Source organism: Myxocyprinus asiaticus, chromosome 15, assembly GCF_019703515.2.
Source record: "Myxocyprinus asiaticus isolate MX2 ecotype Aquarium Trade chromosome 15, UBuf_Myxa_2, whole genome shotgun sequence".
Lineage (NCBI taxonomy): Eukaryota > Metazoa > Chordata > Actinopteri > Cypriniformes > Catostomidae > Myxocyprinus > Myxocyprinus asiaticus.
Genome location: NC_059358.1, coordinates 9,554,954 through 9,571,601, shown reverse-complemented (window position 1 = coordinate 9,571,601; position 16,648 = coordinate 9,554,954). Strand labels below are relative to the sequence as shown.

At 36.5% G+C, this 16,648-nt stretch overlaps 2 protein-coding genes across 9 annotated transcripts in view; one reads left to right on the top strand and one right to left on the bottom strand.

The window, feature by feature from the left end:
• Positions 1 to 1,333: 1,333 nt before the first annotated feature.
• Positions 1,334 to 16,648, top strand: part of LOC127453464 (retroviral integration site protein Fli-1 homolog) — a 26,182-nt gene continuing 10,867 nt past the window's right edge. For 2 of the 6 annotated variants that reach the window (XM_051719832.1, XM_051719834.1), the window contains exons 1-3: positions 1,335 to 1,503; positions 9,879 to 10,084; positions 11,006 to 11,175. In XM_051719832.1, the coding sequence (XP_051575792.1) occupies positions 1,486 to 1,503; positions 9,879 to 10,084; positions 11,006 to 11,175 (394 nt within the window). In that variant the 5' untranslated portion in view covers positions 1,335 to 1,485. Of the gene's footprint in view, positions 1,504 to 1,617; positions 1,757 to 1,835; positions 2,055 to 9,878; positions 10,085 to 11,005; positions 11,176 to 16,648 lie in introns of those variants that run through there. The other 4 variants (XM_051719831.1, XM_051719836.1, XM_051719833.1 and 1 more) reach the window with 4 other exon arrangements.
• zp3d.2 (zona pellucida glycoprotein 3d tandem duplicate 2) overlaps positions 14,014 to 16,648 on the bottom strand; it is a 21,731-nt gene continuing 19,096 nt past the window's right edge. The window contains exon 8 of one of the 3 annotated variants that reach the window (XM_051719851.1): positions 14,014 to 15,258. In XM_051719851.1, the coding sequence (XP_051575811.1) occupies positions 15,181 to 15,258 (78 nt within the window). In that variant the 3' untranslated portion in view covers positions 14,014 to 15,180. The remainder of the gene's footprint in view (positions 15,259 to 16,648) is intronic. The other 2 variants (XM_051719848.1, XM_051719849.1) reach the window with 2 other exon arrangements.

Here is a 16,648-nt window from a genome sequence, read left to right as displayed (position 1 = left end):
TATATATATATATATATATATATGATATAGGCTAAAAAATATTAGTATATATATATATATATATATATATATATATATATATATATATATATATATATATATATATATATATATGATATAGGCTAAAAAATATTAGTATATATATATATATGATATAGGCTAAAAAATATTAGTATATATATATGATATAGGCTAAAAAATATTAGTGTGTATATGTATATATATATATATATATATATATATATATATATATATATATATGATATAGGCTAAAAAATATTAGTATATATATATATATGATATAGGCTAAAAAATATTAGTGTGTATATATATATATATATATATATATATATATATATATATATATATATATATATATATGATATAGGCTAAAAAATATTAGTATATATATATATGATATAGGCTAAAAAATATTAGTGTATATATATATATATATATATATATATATGATATAGGCTAAAAAATATTAGTATATATTTTTTTTTTCTTTTTTTTTCTCATAAGCTAAAGAACAAGCGAATACAATATTTGTATGCAGAATGCAGCGGATGCTTTTGAGTTCTGAGAGTTTTTATTCAGCTGTTGATTCATGATGCTGATATGGTGTTTTATATCACTAGTTAGTGGTTTAAGAGTTCTAACATAAGGCGCGATTTCCTGTTTAGTTTTTAACTGGCTGTTTGAAAAAAAAAAAATTAAATAAATCTAAAAACATGATAAAATATAGATTTTATCTATTAATACACCAGAGGCGATTAGCATGTAAGCATATATATAATAACAGCTCTGTTAAATTACTTTATCAACTTATTACTGTCAATCAATAAAGTAATCAGTTAATATGCAAGGAGAGGGAAAGACGATATAGGACTTTCATAAAAGTGCATTGCATGAGTGGAAGGTATGGTTGCATGTCGTAGTCAAAGAGTTTGTTAAAAATGCTCCAGTTCAGATCAGAACTTCTGAAGATCTTCAGATTCATGATTTTACCCTAATTGGAGGAAAGCAGAAAAATCTTGTAAATTGTTAGAAAATAAGACAAATAAACAGTATAACCGATAAACAAAGTTCAGATGGGTTTTTATTTATTTATTTATTTATTTTTCATTCTCGGCAGATTCTGATTACAATCCGTGGATTTTTTTTATTTTATTTTGATTTACCATGTTCTGAGAAGTTAGTGCAATAAGATTTCACCAATAAAGAACAGCGCTCGATGCTTTTGTGTGACTTCACTTCCCAATTTTAGAGAGGAGAGCTCAAAAAAAAAAAAAAAAAAAAAAAAAAAGCGTTGCCATCCGGTTATGGTCTAAGCGAAAAATGTTACAGCAATGGTTTGCGCCGATGACTAAATGCGCCTGTGCACACGAGTCGATGCGTTTCAACTGGGTTATCAAAGTACCTGGGTTTATATAGCTCGAGTTTACCAAACTGTTTTCTTCATGAACTCCACAGAAAACGGCAATGGACTGTACTATTAAGGTAGGCGTTTGATCTGGTTTATTGTCTGTTCTGAAAATGAGTAGAGAGAGCGCAACCACCCACACGGTTAGTGCGACTACTGGTGAGAGAGGCAAGGCGGTGATGTAGGTCCCCACTCTTTCCTTCTTGTACAAAATTTCCTCTTCCTTCCCGTTCGTGGTTGAATGTCGGCTCTTTAATAACACAAGAAACCACTACAACTTTTCGACTCAGATAAAAAACGAAATGGGGTCCAGAGCGCGCGCGAGAGAGGGTATGCACAAATTTGTGATTCCGTTTATTTATTTTTATTATTTATTTTTTTGTAACAGTAACACTAGTATCCACACTGGTATTTTTTAACTGAGCCTTCTAAGGCGGTTAAGTACATACAGCTAACCTCTTTAACTATTATCATCAAACGATCAAAGAAAACTGAAGCAATTGAGAGATGGAAAGTAAATTTCAGATATGGCACAATTATGGCGGGGCGCTCTCGAGGCAGGTGGCTTTATGGCGCCAACACCATGGACTGCTGGAGACTTTAGAAATCACGGATCGAATTGCGTCTGGTATTTTTATTCTGTATATTTTCCAACTTGTTAACATGGGCATGGTACATTGCAAAAGCAAATATAATTTCGTTGATGCACTGTTATAAAATGCAGAAGTTGAATTTGTTAGTTTATTATTTGGATGTAACATGCATGGCTTAAAACTGCGGCAAGCTGAGCTGGTTGCATGTTTTATTCGGTAAAATCGCTAAAAAATAATTAAAATCCCAGTATTTGCCGTTTTGATATTTTCAAATAGTGTTAATAGTGGTTGGGCTTTTTCAGTTATTAGGCTCCTGTTTGCTTGTTGTGGCTGATTTACGATGATGATTATTAGAAGAGTTAATGTAATAATAATAATAATAATAATAATAATAATATAAGCGCATATTTATAATAGTTATATTGGCTTTGGCGACAAGCATCTTCTGTAGTTTACTCCAATGGTGGCTGGAATTCGTTTCAAATGGACGTGTTCCTCAAACATTAGCGCAAATAAATCCACAAGTGCTTCTGTGTAAAGAAGACTATAGGCTTTAGGAAAATAATCACAATTACACTTTCTAGCAAAAACTGTGAATGTGAAAGCATTTAAAAATTCAACATCAAAGTACTAATCCTAATTACAGTTTTTATTTATTTATTTATTTCTGTTTGCGAAAACTGTGATTCAACTTTGACTCTATGCGATTATCTCTGCGCTATATATCCCCTTTGTAACCCAGGGGAAATTGTTATACAACATTTCCTGCGTTCTGTCTGTTTTTTTATTCCATGGCCGATTTAGTTCTTTAAGGAATAATTTATAGCAAAGTGCTGGGCGCTTGTCAGGTGTCGTTATCAGAACTCAGCAGGCTTCCTGTCTCAGACCTCAGACTTCCCGCGCACACTTCCTGTTCGGAAAAAAAAAAAAAAAAAAAAAAAAAAAAGCAAAGACTGACAAAACCATACTGATTCGATAGATGTGCGATGCCAATGCATTGTTCAACATTTCAATTAAATTAGCCGGACAATAAACCGAAGTGAAATTGAACGTGCTGCGGCTCCACGCGTTTTGGCGTCCTGTTACTCTCTGTAACACAGACTCTCCCCTCAGAAAACCGCCCCACTCTCCACTTGTACACCAATGTTGCTGATTAAAAACTTGTGAAAACCACAAAGTGTTTTTGCAGCTCAAAGCGCAGCTGCGTGTCTCTTTGCAAAATCAGCATGCCTTAACGTCAACTTCTGCTTTCTTTCACCCTTGCAACAACTGACAGTGTTTTCGCTCGATTAAATACATTTATTCATGCGCAAATATTATTTATCGCGCGTTTAAAAAGTCATACCTCTTCATAGACTATATCTATAATAGTAAATCATTATTACTAACCCTAACTAGACACTACAGATAGCCTAAATTATAAATTAGACTACAACAACTAGATTATAGCTATTATGCAAATTATTAAAAGGACTATCATTATTAGTTGTTATAGTTGTAGCCTGATAAGACGAGATTCGATTACTAATTCGATTACTAAATTTGATTTTAAGTTTACAAATCAGTTGGGAATAATGTAGTGATTGTGTCAGTAATTAAACATGCCCAAACGCAACAAATGAATTGATTTATTCCCTCAGGTGCGGTGAAAAATGTATCAAAGCAGAATGCAGTGACTGCACCATTAACAGACAGTCATATAAAATGCACACATTTGAACCACTTTTAACCGCAAACGAAATTGCCAATGGTATGCTTCAATGACGGTTAATTGATTGAAAAAATCTGTATAAAAGGTTATTTAGCGGGTTCACACATCAAAATGTCCAAATCAAAGATTTTATAAAATATGTTTGAATCAGCGTCAAATCTTATCATTATAGATATGATAAAACATGTAAAAGGAATCTCACATATTATTTGTCAATCTATGCGAGAATGATCAATAATAATAATATATTTCAAGTAAGAAATTGTTAAACAAGACTACATAAAAAACTTCCTTATTTTCGTTGACTAAAATTAAGCCTACAAAACAATCACTTGCACCCTAAACTGGCACTTCATGGTGCTTATTTTTAAGAGTAGGTGCATTAGAGTAATCTGGGAAATTATTGCAATTTTGAGTCTATTAATTACTTTGATCCTCATCCCAACACTTCAGATCAACAAATCAGACTTTAGGACAATCCAGCTAGAATAACGTACTGTTAGCGTTGACTTCATTGGGATGCAGTAAGAAATGTAGGCTATACATAACAGTTTAGGTGTTGCATATGTCCCAGATAACCCTAATCAACCTTATAATGACAACAAGGGGACGTTTCATAACCTGCTTGCATTTTCAAGAACTGCTCTTGTAGGTGCTTCCTGCAACACACATCAGATTCTAACCTGTTCACCTCTGAGAAATGAGAAGGAAGAGACCAATTAGAAAAGAGGCTACATCCCCAAACATCACCGGTTTTCTAGTAAATCTCACATATGATAACAGAATCTAACAGATTGCTTTTGCAAACTTGCAGGCCTAAAGGGGAGTGAGCTCCACCCTTTGAAGGTGATCTGCTGTGTGATTAGTTTCTGTGCAAAACCTCCAAAACATAAAACACTGAAAAACATTGAGGCTATTTTTTAAGAAGTGTAAGACAGTGTAGCTCCATTGAGTATAGCTTTGTCATAAGCTCTCTTGTCAAAGTAGTGATAATTAATTTCACAATATCGAGTTGAGGTTTGTTGCAATTGACTTGCAAACACCCCATGCATGTTTCACAGGCTCCAAGTGGCGCCAAGGACAACAGTAGCATTATTCTTTTGTGTGTGTGTTTGTGCATATTTCTCTTTGTTTTGTTTTTTTATGCAAGGTGTGTGTTCATCTCTCTGACCTTGACATTTGTGTCAGTTTATGTTTGCTAAAATATTGTGTTTGGATTCTCAGTAACAGAGCCTGATATGAAACTCATTGAACAGGAAGTCAGTTGTGGCATTGGTGGCCACGGTAGAGTATGTTTATGTACATCATTTTAGATGAGAGAGCAGTACTATGTTTGTGTGGTTGTGGTTAAAAAGGTGCATAGGTGCAGAATAATTTTAACTGCAGAATAAAATTAAAAGCTCAATTAAAAGCCATGCTGATGTGGCTGTAAAAGTGTTCTGTTTAAGGCTGAATAACATATGTTCAGAATGAGGTGTAAAGATATCAGTTTGTATATTCATTCATATCTGAATTTTTTGACAGACCTCAAGTGGATTTTCAAGTGGCACTGGAGAACTCAAAAAGTTTACAGTGCTATATAACAACTGTTGCACAATAAGTTTGGTGCATCAGTCACTTCTACTACAAAGAACAGCACTAAATTGAACCTCATCTGTGCCATAAGCTGAGGCTGTGGATTGCAGTTTGCTCTTGTACACGTTGACATGAGACTGAAATTTGCAAATGCATTAAGACTGGGTGATGAAAGATTTTTCGAACTCTCAACTTGGCATTGCTCTACTCGTGCAGGAATTTTCATAGCATTTGGTATTAAGTTTTCTCGATGAATATATCGATGAGAATTAGGTAGTGCTATTCATGCATGGCTAGTTCGCTAAAATTTTGGGAAACGGAACAAGGTATTACGCATGTCTTTACTATTAAATAAAATACCAACACAGAGCACAATTTATTTTGCGATTTGACTAACTTGGTCTGCTCTGACTTCTAGCCGGTTGGATAGCGGAAACAACACAGTGAAAATGCTACCCAAACTATAAGCTATTCATAACTTTAAGTAGCTACAATCAAACTACAAGCAACTATGAAGCTTTGAAGCTATTAAAGGAGATTTTTTTTTTTATTACATAACTGTCAAATGACATTATCTAATTTTACACCATCAATTCTACAGAATTTATCTGGCAAAAAAGAATTGGACTTCCCAATGCTACATATAAGTCAACTGGTCACTGGTTAAACTGGTTCACTCACATGAATCCCCCCAAAAAAACAGATTTGCTTAAATGTTTTGGACTTCCCATGAGAGAGAGAGAGAGAGAAAGAGAGAGGACGCTGTAGGATTAGTTTTGCTTGGCTTTGCATGCACAAAACAATGTAACAAACAAATACAACAAAAAGTAATGTATAGTCATGTTAGAACGTAGCAAAAGTTGAACTACTAGTGTGACAGAAGTTCAACTTTTGCTATGTTCTAACATATAATGAATAATGTAATTATGTTAGAATAGTTAGTTACTTGCAAATATTGATGAGGGGGTGTGGCACGTCTCATCAGGGTGCCCCAGAGAATGCTGCACCCTAGTCGGCAGGCTATATAGTCTGACAGGTAAAAACAAGTGGGAGATATGGGGAGAAAAAATGCCGTAACTAATTCAGGCCTGACTCCCCTGAAATATAGTAGCTATTGGTAGACTTTTTGGTCATTGGTGGAAAATGCCTTTTTTTTTTAATCGCAAAAGCAATGGGTATATGGACTTTGTAGGTAAATTATGGCAGCATATCCACTGAAACAGATTCCTGTAAATTATTAGCAATGCTGTAAAAATCAGATGTTACAGTGTCAGGTGAATGCACCCTACAAAGAAGGCCCGCATCAAGGCTGTGTGTTCGGTGACCATCAACCCCACGGCACTCGCATCAAATTTGTTTTTCAGCTTTAAATGACCTACATTTCTACCACTCCTCTGTTTCCTATCTCATGCCCCATGCCAAAAGGTTTCACAGCACATGGGGGCCAGATTTCCTGTGAGCCACCGAAAAAGCTCAGTGCTGACGTATTTCAGCTCTAAAGACAATACTGAACCTCTCGAAACAAGCTCTCTGAATTCATCTATAACACAAACATCTATTCACACATAAACAATTACATACATTTGAATATTTAAGGGCGTTTTCACACCTGGCTCGTTTGGAGCATTTGTTTCGGAACCTGGCGCGTTTGCTCCCTTGGTTCGGATCGTTTAGGCATACATGAACACGGCAATCGCACTCGAATCCGCACCAAAACAATCGGTCTGAGACCGCTTGAACGAGGTGGTCTTGGACCGATTGCAAACACACTCTGGAGCTGTTCGCTTGTTGAGAGAATGCAAACCGACCCAACGGATCAACGAACCAAACAATATCCCTATAAAAACCATGAACATAACATAATCTGTAGATCAGCACTTCTCTGTAATTCATCATCAAAACGTGGATATAGCCTTTTGGCAACTATATTAGATATAATTGCACGTTTAAAATAGAAGCTGTTTTATAATTCCTGAGGTAGGCTAATTTTAGTACGATCATTTCTCTCTTTTTGATAGTGGTACAACACGGGTAGGATGGCGTTAGCAACTTTTTTTTGACAAATAAAAAACATTTTTACGTGGCTTTACTGTGCTGTTTGTGTGTGTGTACGTGCAAGAGAGAGATCTGTGAGAACAGGCATGTTTCATTGGAGAAATAATGCAAAAGCAACTAATGTCAGGTAAAAATAACCATGACGGAAACTTTACAACTCATATCCATCTGAGTGATGGATAATTTGTATTTGGAGCACAACCTCTAACTGGCGATGCACGAAAATACATTTTTTACAGGCATATAACTTTAACCGGTATATCAGTGGATAAGCTTAATCCTGGAACAGTGAACAAACATAGTGACCAATAAGGGAACAGCTTGCTCACATGTGACTTTGACATAGTTTTGGCCCGGTTTGAAATGTTGCCTTGTGAAAGCGAAGAAAATGCCACTGTAACAGTTTCAGAATAAAGCAAACGGTCTACAGGTCTGAAAACACCCTTACACTCCCTTTTTGAAGTTTTAAGCTGACACACCTAGTGTATACCATCTCCAAGGCTAGACAGCAGACTACTAGTCAACTTTAAACACAGGAAGAAAACCCACAGATCATGTCTCAATTCCTAATTTGACTCACATCAATCTGGTGCCAATTCATAACTACCTGTAGGCTGAAGACACCCTAAACCATTTCAATAAACTGCACATTTTTAAGTTTCAGTATTAATGTCATCTGTAGCTGAACATCAGGTTGGCACATATGCCAGGTGTGGAAATCAGAAAATGTTTTGGATTCTGGCTAGTATTTCACATTGTCCAAAAACTTTGATGGTCTCTTAGTTGAAAGTAATTTTCATTTTCCATTTTATACCGATAAGAAGTGCTAATCTTATCAACGAAATTACTGACAAAAATATTTGCTGACAAAGGTCTTTTTTTTAAAACTTTTTAAACTTTTTTTTGTTTTTAAATATGACCAGAAAAAAAAATTATTCTGCAAGAAATTAAAAGTGCTCAAATAGAAGAAACATCTGTTTTTAGAAGAAACATCTCGAAAGAAATGATTAACCCTTGTGCGACCTTCGGAACATTTTTGTCTTTTTCATTTTTGATTTTTCAATCATTTTGGCTGTGTAAATGCCAATGGCATACATTTTGCCAATGGTGTGTATTTTTGGGGGAATTCTGATACACTGAATACACAAAATATTTACACTCAGGACCTTCAGGACAAAAATGTCCCCATTGAAACCCATTAAAACTGCAATATTTGATCCCAGTGCCATTAAAGCATAAAATCATGAATTCTATGATATTATGCTTTCATTCCTGAGCCCTAGCTTTAGAATTACCAGATGATGGCATTTTTATCATGTTTAGCCTATGGAGCAAATACATGCTTTTTTCCTATATTCTGTTTGCTGTATTATAGAGCACTGCAGGCCAATTGAATAAATGATGCAGCTAAAATTGTGTGGGTGTGTTGGTATGGATGTTAGAGTGTGTTTTGTGTGTACTGAGAAATGTGTGTGTGTGTGTGTGTGTGTGTGTGTGTGTAAAAAACAACAGTGGCATTATATAAACAAACTGGCATTTAAAGGGTTAAAATCCTGAAAATGAATGAATATTTGGTAGTTATGATCAGGACTGATGTTGATCAAAAAAATTAACTAATTGAAAGTGGAAAATAATATTAATATATATTATTATTATGGCAGTTTTTTGACGTGGACATTTTTATCCTCAAAGGACCTATGAGAAACTTTTTTTTTTATTGACACACGAGGGTTAATCCGATCCAATAATCCAGTATGTTGGGTATTTTGAGCTGCGTGAACAGAAAGACTCGAACATCTGCAAAATGAACTGCTTTGTAAACGGATTAATTACCTCACTCTAACGCATGCTATTTATACATGAGTTTAATCACTATATCCACAACATATTTGTAATATTAAAACGTACACTTGCACAGACAATGAAGCGAATGAACGGGTGAACTTGAACTAAGTTGTGCATCGAGTGTTAAATACACGGTTTCTGTAAAAACACCCTACATGCAATGCAATATCCTAAACTGGCTAAAACACAGAAAATTCATACGTCTCTAAAACATCAAGAATTTAAAATACATCAACTTTTCTTAATGCTTGAATATCTGATTAAAGTTTGGTCAGTTACTGTACACTTTGACATGTGCACTTTATCAACTAAAATAACTTATTTTCATTGACTAAAATTATGCCATTGTAGTCAGTAAATCCGACAATTAATGAATATGACATGAAAACATATTGACTAAATTTTCGTTAAAAGACTAAAACTATGACTAAAAAAAAAAACCGTAAAAATTTCTTGCCTCAATTCTTATGACAGCAGTCACGGATTAGGAAGGTACAACATAGTGATAGCAGCAGAAACCTGTAATATCCGTGTTCTGACCTGAATTACTGACTAAGCTTTTTTTCAATGCTTATGTTATGATTTTTTATTCACCTAGATTAAGTTAAGTGGTTGGATATGTAGGCCTAAGCATTTGTGATTTACAAAACCAGTGTGTTTGCATATGTCACAGGAAGCTCTATCGGTGGTGAGTGAAGACCAATCCATATTTGAGTCACCCTTCAATGGTCCCCAGGCCATGCAAATGAAGGGAGAGATCACCTCACCTGCAGTGTTCAGACAGGGTTCCGAAGAGAGCGCAGAACCCACTGAGCCAAACTGGACAGGATCGGCAGCGCAGAACCCTGCAAAGAGAGCAGAACACATTAATGGAACCAGGTGGGGGAAACACACTGATGGATGAGCTAATGTATCGTAAAATTCTGACATAATTTACTCACCCTCATGTAATTCTAAACACGTGACTTTCATATTTAGAACAATGACAGCAGACAAGCTCCAAAAAGGACTAAATATTACCATAAAAGTAGCCCATACAACTCATGAGCTACATCCTAAGTCTTCTGAAACCACACAATAGCTTTGTGTGAGGAATTTTAGGTAATTATTCACTGAAAAACCCTCCATCATAGCTCTCATTTCACATTCGCACTTGCCATCATATGATCAGTCACATGACATGTATGAACCAATAAACCTTCGGCATCATTGACGTCTGAACGCGTATGCAACACATATGAAATGGGGAAGATATTCATTTTTTAGTGAACTATGCCTTTAACATCACAAACATTTTATTTATTGTTTTCTCCCCTTTTCTCCCCAATTTGGAATGCCCAATTCCCAATGCGCTCTAAGTCCTCGTGGTGGCGTAGTGACAATCTGGGTGGCAGAGGACGAATCTCAGTTGCCTCCGTGTTGGAGACCGTCAATCCGTGCATCTTATCACGTGGCTTGTTGAGCGCGTTACTGCGGAGACATAGCGTGTGTGGAGGCCCATGTTATTCTCTGCGGTATCCACGCATAACTCACTATGTGCCCCACCGAGAGCAAGAACCACACATTATAGCGACCACGAGGAGGTTACCCCATGTGACTCTACCCTCCCTAGCAACCGGGCCAATTTGGTTGCTTAGAAGTCCTGGCTGGAGTCACTCAACACGTCCTGGATTTGAACTCATGACTCCAGGGGTGGTAGTCAGTGTCAATACTCGCTGAGCTACCCAGGCACCCCTAACATTACGAACATTAAGCCTTCTTTCCCTCCATAATTTCATTTTTTCTTTATCCATGCTACAGCCGAGAATCCCCCGTGGACTGCAGTGTGACAAAAAGGACACGACACATGAGTAACAGTGATGCAGGACAGTTGGCCTACCAGACCTCCTACCCTGAACCACGGAGTAGCCCACAAACTGCCACCCCACCAAGTAGTGCCACAGAGGAGAAGCGGGTGATTGTACCAGCTGGTGTGTTTAATAAAGTGCTTAATTTTTAATCGTCAACATGAAATGGCATTCACAACCCATTGTACTTCTGTAATGTGATTTTTTTTTTTTTTTTTTCACAAAACACCCAACAAGAAAAAAATATGGTGGGGTGTGTGTACTTGATTGGATCATTTAAAGTGGTATCTATGAGAGGTAGTGGGAAGGGAGGGATTGAAAAATATCTTTGGTGACTAGTGTTGGGAACCAAGAACCGATTCTTATTTTAAAACTGGTTCCATAAAAACAGAACCAAATGATTTATTACTTTTAGTTCCAATAACGGTTCTCGAATGTGCCGCATTCTGCAGATTGGACTGGATGCTAAAATACTCTGCTGCTGAATGGTAGCTTTGGAAACACTGTGACTGCAACTTCATTGTTGAATCAGCATAGCGAAACAGAACAGCGCAATCAATGTTGTCCGATTCCCAAACAAATTACACGGAGAAAGTTCTTTCAAATCTACAGCGCAAAACAGCATTAACAGTAATGCCCTATGTGAATGTGTACTGTTGTCCTAGCGACCGCGGTTCGAATCCACGTTTTGTTCCACTCTTTTAACCATCCGATTTTCACTCTTAATTTTACACTTTTAAAACTACTTAAAATAATCTATAAAAATTAATATAAATGTTGATTTTATCACAGTGATTTAGTCTCGGTGAATGTAGGGGAGTGCAGAGAAGGGTTTGATCCAGAGGTGGGGTCTGTCGATCGCGCTTGTTCCCACATGAAACTATGGTTACTGTATTAAAACCAAGGTAAGGTTAAGGTTAGGTTTAGGGGTAGAGGTTAAAGTAGTGTGTCTGTGGGACTCAAAATAAACACAATAAACACACTGCAGGGATGCCCATACTGTATGTTAGTATTTAAATATGGGTGCAAATAGTATCTGACACCATTTGCGCCAGCGTGCAATTAGTATCACCATTATTTGCACCAGGGTTGCGGTGCAAATAATATCTGCCACTATTTGCACTGGGGTGTAAATAGCATATACCATTATTTGCACCAGGGTGCAAATAGCATCTGCCTTTATTTAATCATGTCTGACTCGAAATGAACCAAGAACCATTACTGTGTTAGCTGTATTTAAAGCTTGTGTAACTTAAATAAGATTAATATAAAATGCTGATATGACAATGTAAAGTTAGATACACATTATAAGTTTAGTAATTAGTGGTATTATATATATATATATATATATATATATATATATATATATATATATATATATATATATACAGGTGCATCTCAATAAATTAGAATGTCATGGAAAAGTTCATTTATTTCAGTAATTCAACTCAAATTGTGAAACTCGTGTATTAAATAAATTCAATGCACACAGACTGAAGTAGTTTAAGTCTTTGGTTCTTTTAATTGTGATGATTTTGGCTCACATTTAACAAAAACCCACCAATTCACTATCTCAAAAAATTAGAATATGGTGACATGCCAATCAGCTAATCAACTCAAAACACCTGCAAAGGTTTCCTGAGCCTTCGAAATGGTCTCTCAGTTTGGTTCACTAGGCTACACAATCATGGGGAAGACTGCTGATCTGACAGTTGTCCAGAAGACAATCATTGACACCCTTCACAAGGAGGGTAAGCCACAAACATTCATTGCCAAAGAATCTGGCTGTTCACAGAGTGCTGTATCCAAGCATGTTAACAGAAAGTTGAGTGGAAGGAAAAAGTGTGGAAGAAAAAGATGCACAACCAACCGAGAGAACCGCAGCCTTATGAGGATTGTCAAGCAAAATCGATTCAAGAATTTGGGTGAACTTCACAAGGAATGGACTGAGGCTGGGGTCAAGGCATCAAGAGCCACCACACACAGACGTGTCAAGGAATTTGGCTACAGTTGTCGTATTCCTCTTGTTAAGCCACTCCTGAACCACAGACAACGTCAGAGGCGTCTTACCTGGGCTAAGGAGAAGAAGAACTGGACTGTTGCCCAGTGGTCCAAAGTCCTCTTTTCAGATGAGAGCAAGTTTTGTATTTCATTTGGAAACCAACGTCCTAGAGTCTGGAGGAAAGGTGGAGAAGCTCATAGCCCAAGTTGCTTGAAGTCCAGTGTTAAGTTTCCACAGTCTGTGATGATTTGGGGTGCAATGTCATCTGCTGGCGTTGGTCCATTGTGTTTTTTGAAAACCAAAGTCACTGCACCCGTTTACCAAGAAATTTTGGAGCACTTCATGCTTCCTTCTGCTGACCAGCTTTTTAAAGATGCTGATTTCATTTTCCAGCAGGATTTGGCACCTGCCCACACTGCCAAAAGCACCAAAAGTTGGTTAAATGACCATGGTGTTGGTGTGCTTGACTGGCCAGCAAACTCACCAGACCTGAACCCCATAGAGAATTTATGGGGTATTGTCAAGAGGAAAATGAGAAACAAGAGACCAAAAAATGCAGATGAGCTGAAGGCCACTGTCAAAGAAACCTGGGCTTCCATACCACCTCAGCAGTGCCACAAACTGATCACCTCCATGCCACGCCGAATTGAGGCAGTAATTAAAGCAAAAGGAGCCCCTACCAAGTATTGAGAACATATACAGTAAATGAACATACTTTCCAGAAGGCCAACAATTCACTAAAAATGTTTTTTTTTTATTGGTCTTATGATGTATTCTAATTTTGAGATAGTGAATTGGTGGGTTTTTGTTAAATGTGAGCCAAAATCATCACAATTAAAAGAACCAAAGACTTAAACTACTTCAGTCTGTGTGCATTGAATTTATTTAATACACGAGTTTCACAATTTGAGTTGAATTACTGAAATAAATGAACTTTTCCACGACATTCTAATTTATTGAGATGCACCTGTATATATATATATATAAAATAAATGGAATTCAGTACCATTAATTGTATAAAAAATAATGCTTTACAACGAGTGCAATTAATAATACCCCCGAAACGTAATAAGGAATATTCCTACCATCAGAGCAATTCAAGGTTGTAGTACCACCTTCATGTTTTCAGCAGAGGGCAGTAAGCGTAAATCTAGCTGTACAGGCAACAAACCACATTTAATGACAGCAGAGAAGATGATATGTTCTTGCATACAAACACAACTGGACAAAGCACAGTTCCAAATGCAGGGGACTTGAGATGTATTTTTCTAAATTTCAAACTACATACCTTGACACAGTGTCCTGAATGCTGTTTATGACAGGCCAAGTCAAGTCATTTTTATTTGTCATTTTTTTTTATTTGTGCCTTTCACAACACATCATTTCAAAGCAGCTTTACAGAAAATCATGCATTAACAGAAAATGAAACTGTAATATCTATTATGTCTTAGACTCATCATGTAGTTTGATAAAATACGATTGTGAATTGTGTTTAAAAATAAGTAATTAAATAGTAATTGTATTTAGAAACCCAGTGAGCAAGCCGAAGGCGACTGTGGCAAGGAACACAAAACTCCATAAGATGTTGGTTATTGGAGAAAAATAACCTTGGGAGAAACCAGGCTCACTGTGGGGGCCAGTTCCCCTCTGGCTAACATCATGAATATCATGCCAATATTACTTAATTATGTATAGTGCAAGTCATGGTTTAAAATTATTAAACTAAGTAAGTGTTAAGGGTCAGTGTTTAAACAAAGATGTTGTATGAACTGTAAGATTAATGACTATTGTCTTTGAAGTCCATCCTGGATTAACTGCAGAAGTTCACATAGATGCAATTATCCTTGTTAGTTGGCTGATGAAGGCTTTTGTTGGCAATTAATTGATGGTTTTTGTATTCCATTATAAGAGTGTAGTCCATCATTAGACCAAGGTGATGCAGGCAGAAATCAGTGAGGTGCATCGCAGTTCAACTGACCGGTCATTTCGATGAGGTCTATCCTAAGTCCAAGGTTCAGGCAATGGCATATGATGTACCCCATGTCTTATGGTTGGAGTTGGCATCAGTTCATCCTCGAAGTCCATCGTAATAGACTGAAGTGATGTTTGGCTGGCACCGGCTGCATTTATTCGTCATCACTCAGAGAAACGTAGCAGTGGAGTCCAACACGAAGCAGGAATGGAGCTGGATCCAGCCGGTTCTGCTGACCTCAGGACAGGTGTCCCAAGGTTGAGATAGGGAAACAAATAGAATAATATTAGCATAGATGCCATTCAATTTATTGCAGAGTTTATAGATCATGATCAATGTTTCTGGTTTCGGCAGACCTAACTAAAGCAGCCTAATTGTGAGTTGAAGGATAAATTAGGTGTATGCCTGGCTAAATAGATGAGTCTTTAGTCTAGACTTAAACTGAGTGTGTCTGCATCTCGAACAGTGTTAGGGAGACTTTTCCATAGTTTAGGAACCAAATAGGAAAAGTATCTACCTCCTTTGTGGATTTTGATATTCTAGGAACTATTAACAGGCCAGAGTTTTGCAATCATAATGAACGTGATGGAATATAGCCTGGTAGAAGGTCACTTAAGTACTGTGGAGCTAGACTATTCAAAGCTTTGTACGTAGTTAACAGAATTTTAAAATTAATATGAAGTTTAACAGGTAGCCAATGTAACGATGATAAAATGGGGCTAATATAATCATATTTCTTGGTTCTAGCCAGCACTCTGGCTGCTGCATTTTGAACCAATTGAAGTTTATTTATTGAACTTGCTGGACATCCTCCCAGTAATGCATTACAATAATCTAGTCTTGAAGTCATGAACGCATGAATTAGTTTTTCGGCATCAGCAACAGAGAGCATGTGTCGTAATTTAGCAATATTTCTTAGGTGGAAGAATGCTGTTCTACAAACATTGGAAATTTGATTTTCAAAGGACAGATTGGTATCAAAAATAACACCTAAGTTCTTCACTGTTGAAGACGATGTAACAGTACATTCATTGAGTGTCAAATTATATATTTTTTCAAATTATATTTTAAGCTTATTTTTAGAGGTTTTTGGTCCAATAATTATTACCTCTGTTTTGTTGGAATTGAGTAGAAGGACATTTCTGTCCATCCAAACTTTGATTTCATTGATACACTCTGCTAATTTGGAGAATTGTGAAATTTCATCAGGTTTTGAAGAAATAAAGTTGGGTATCATCGGCATAACAATGGAAACTTATTCCACAATTCCTGATAATATCTCCCAGGGGAAGCATATACAAGGAGAAAAGCAGAGGCCCTAAAACTGATCACTCCAACTTTGTTTGGTTTGACAATTCCACAAAGTGGTAGCGGTCTGCTAAATAGGACCTAAACCATGCTAATGCAAGTCCACAAATGCCAACTTAATTCTCTAGTCTATTTAAGAGAATGTCGTGATCTATGGTATCGAAGGCAGGACTAAGATCTAAAAGCACTAGAATTGAAATGCAGCTGCGATCAGATGATAAGAGCAAGTCATTTGTAACTCTGTTAAGTGCAGTCTCTGCACTGTGATGGGGCCTAAATCCTGACTGAAATTGTTCATATATACTATTTCTCTG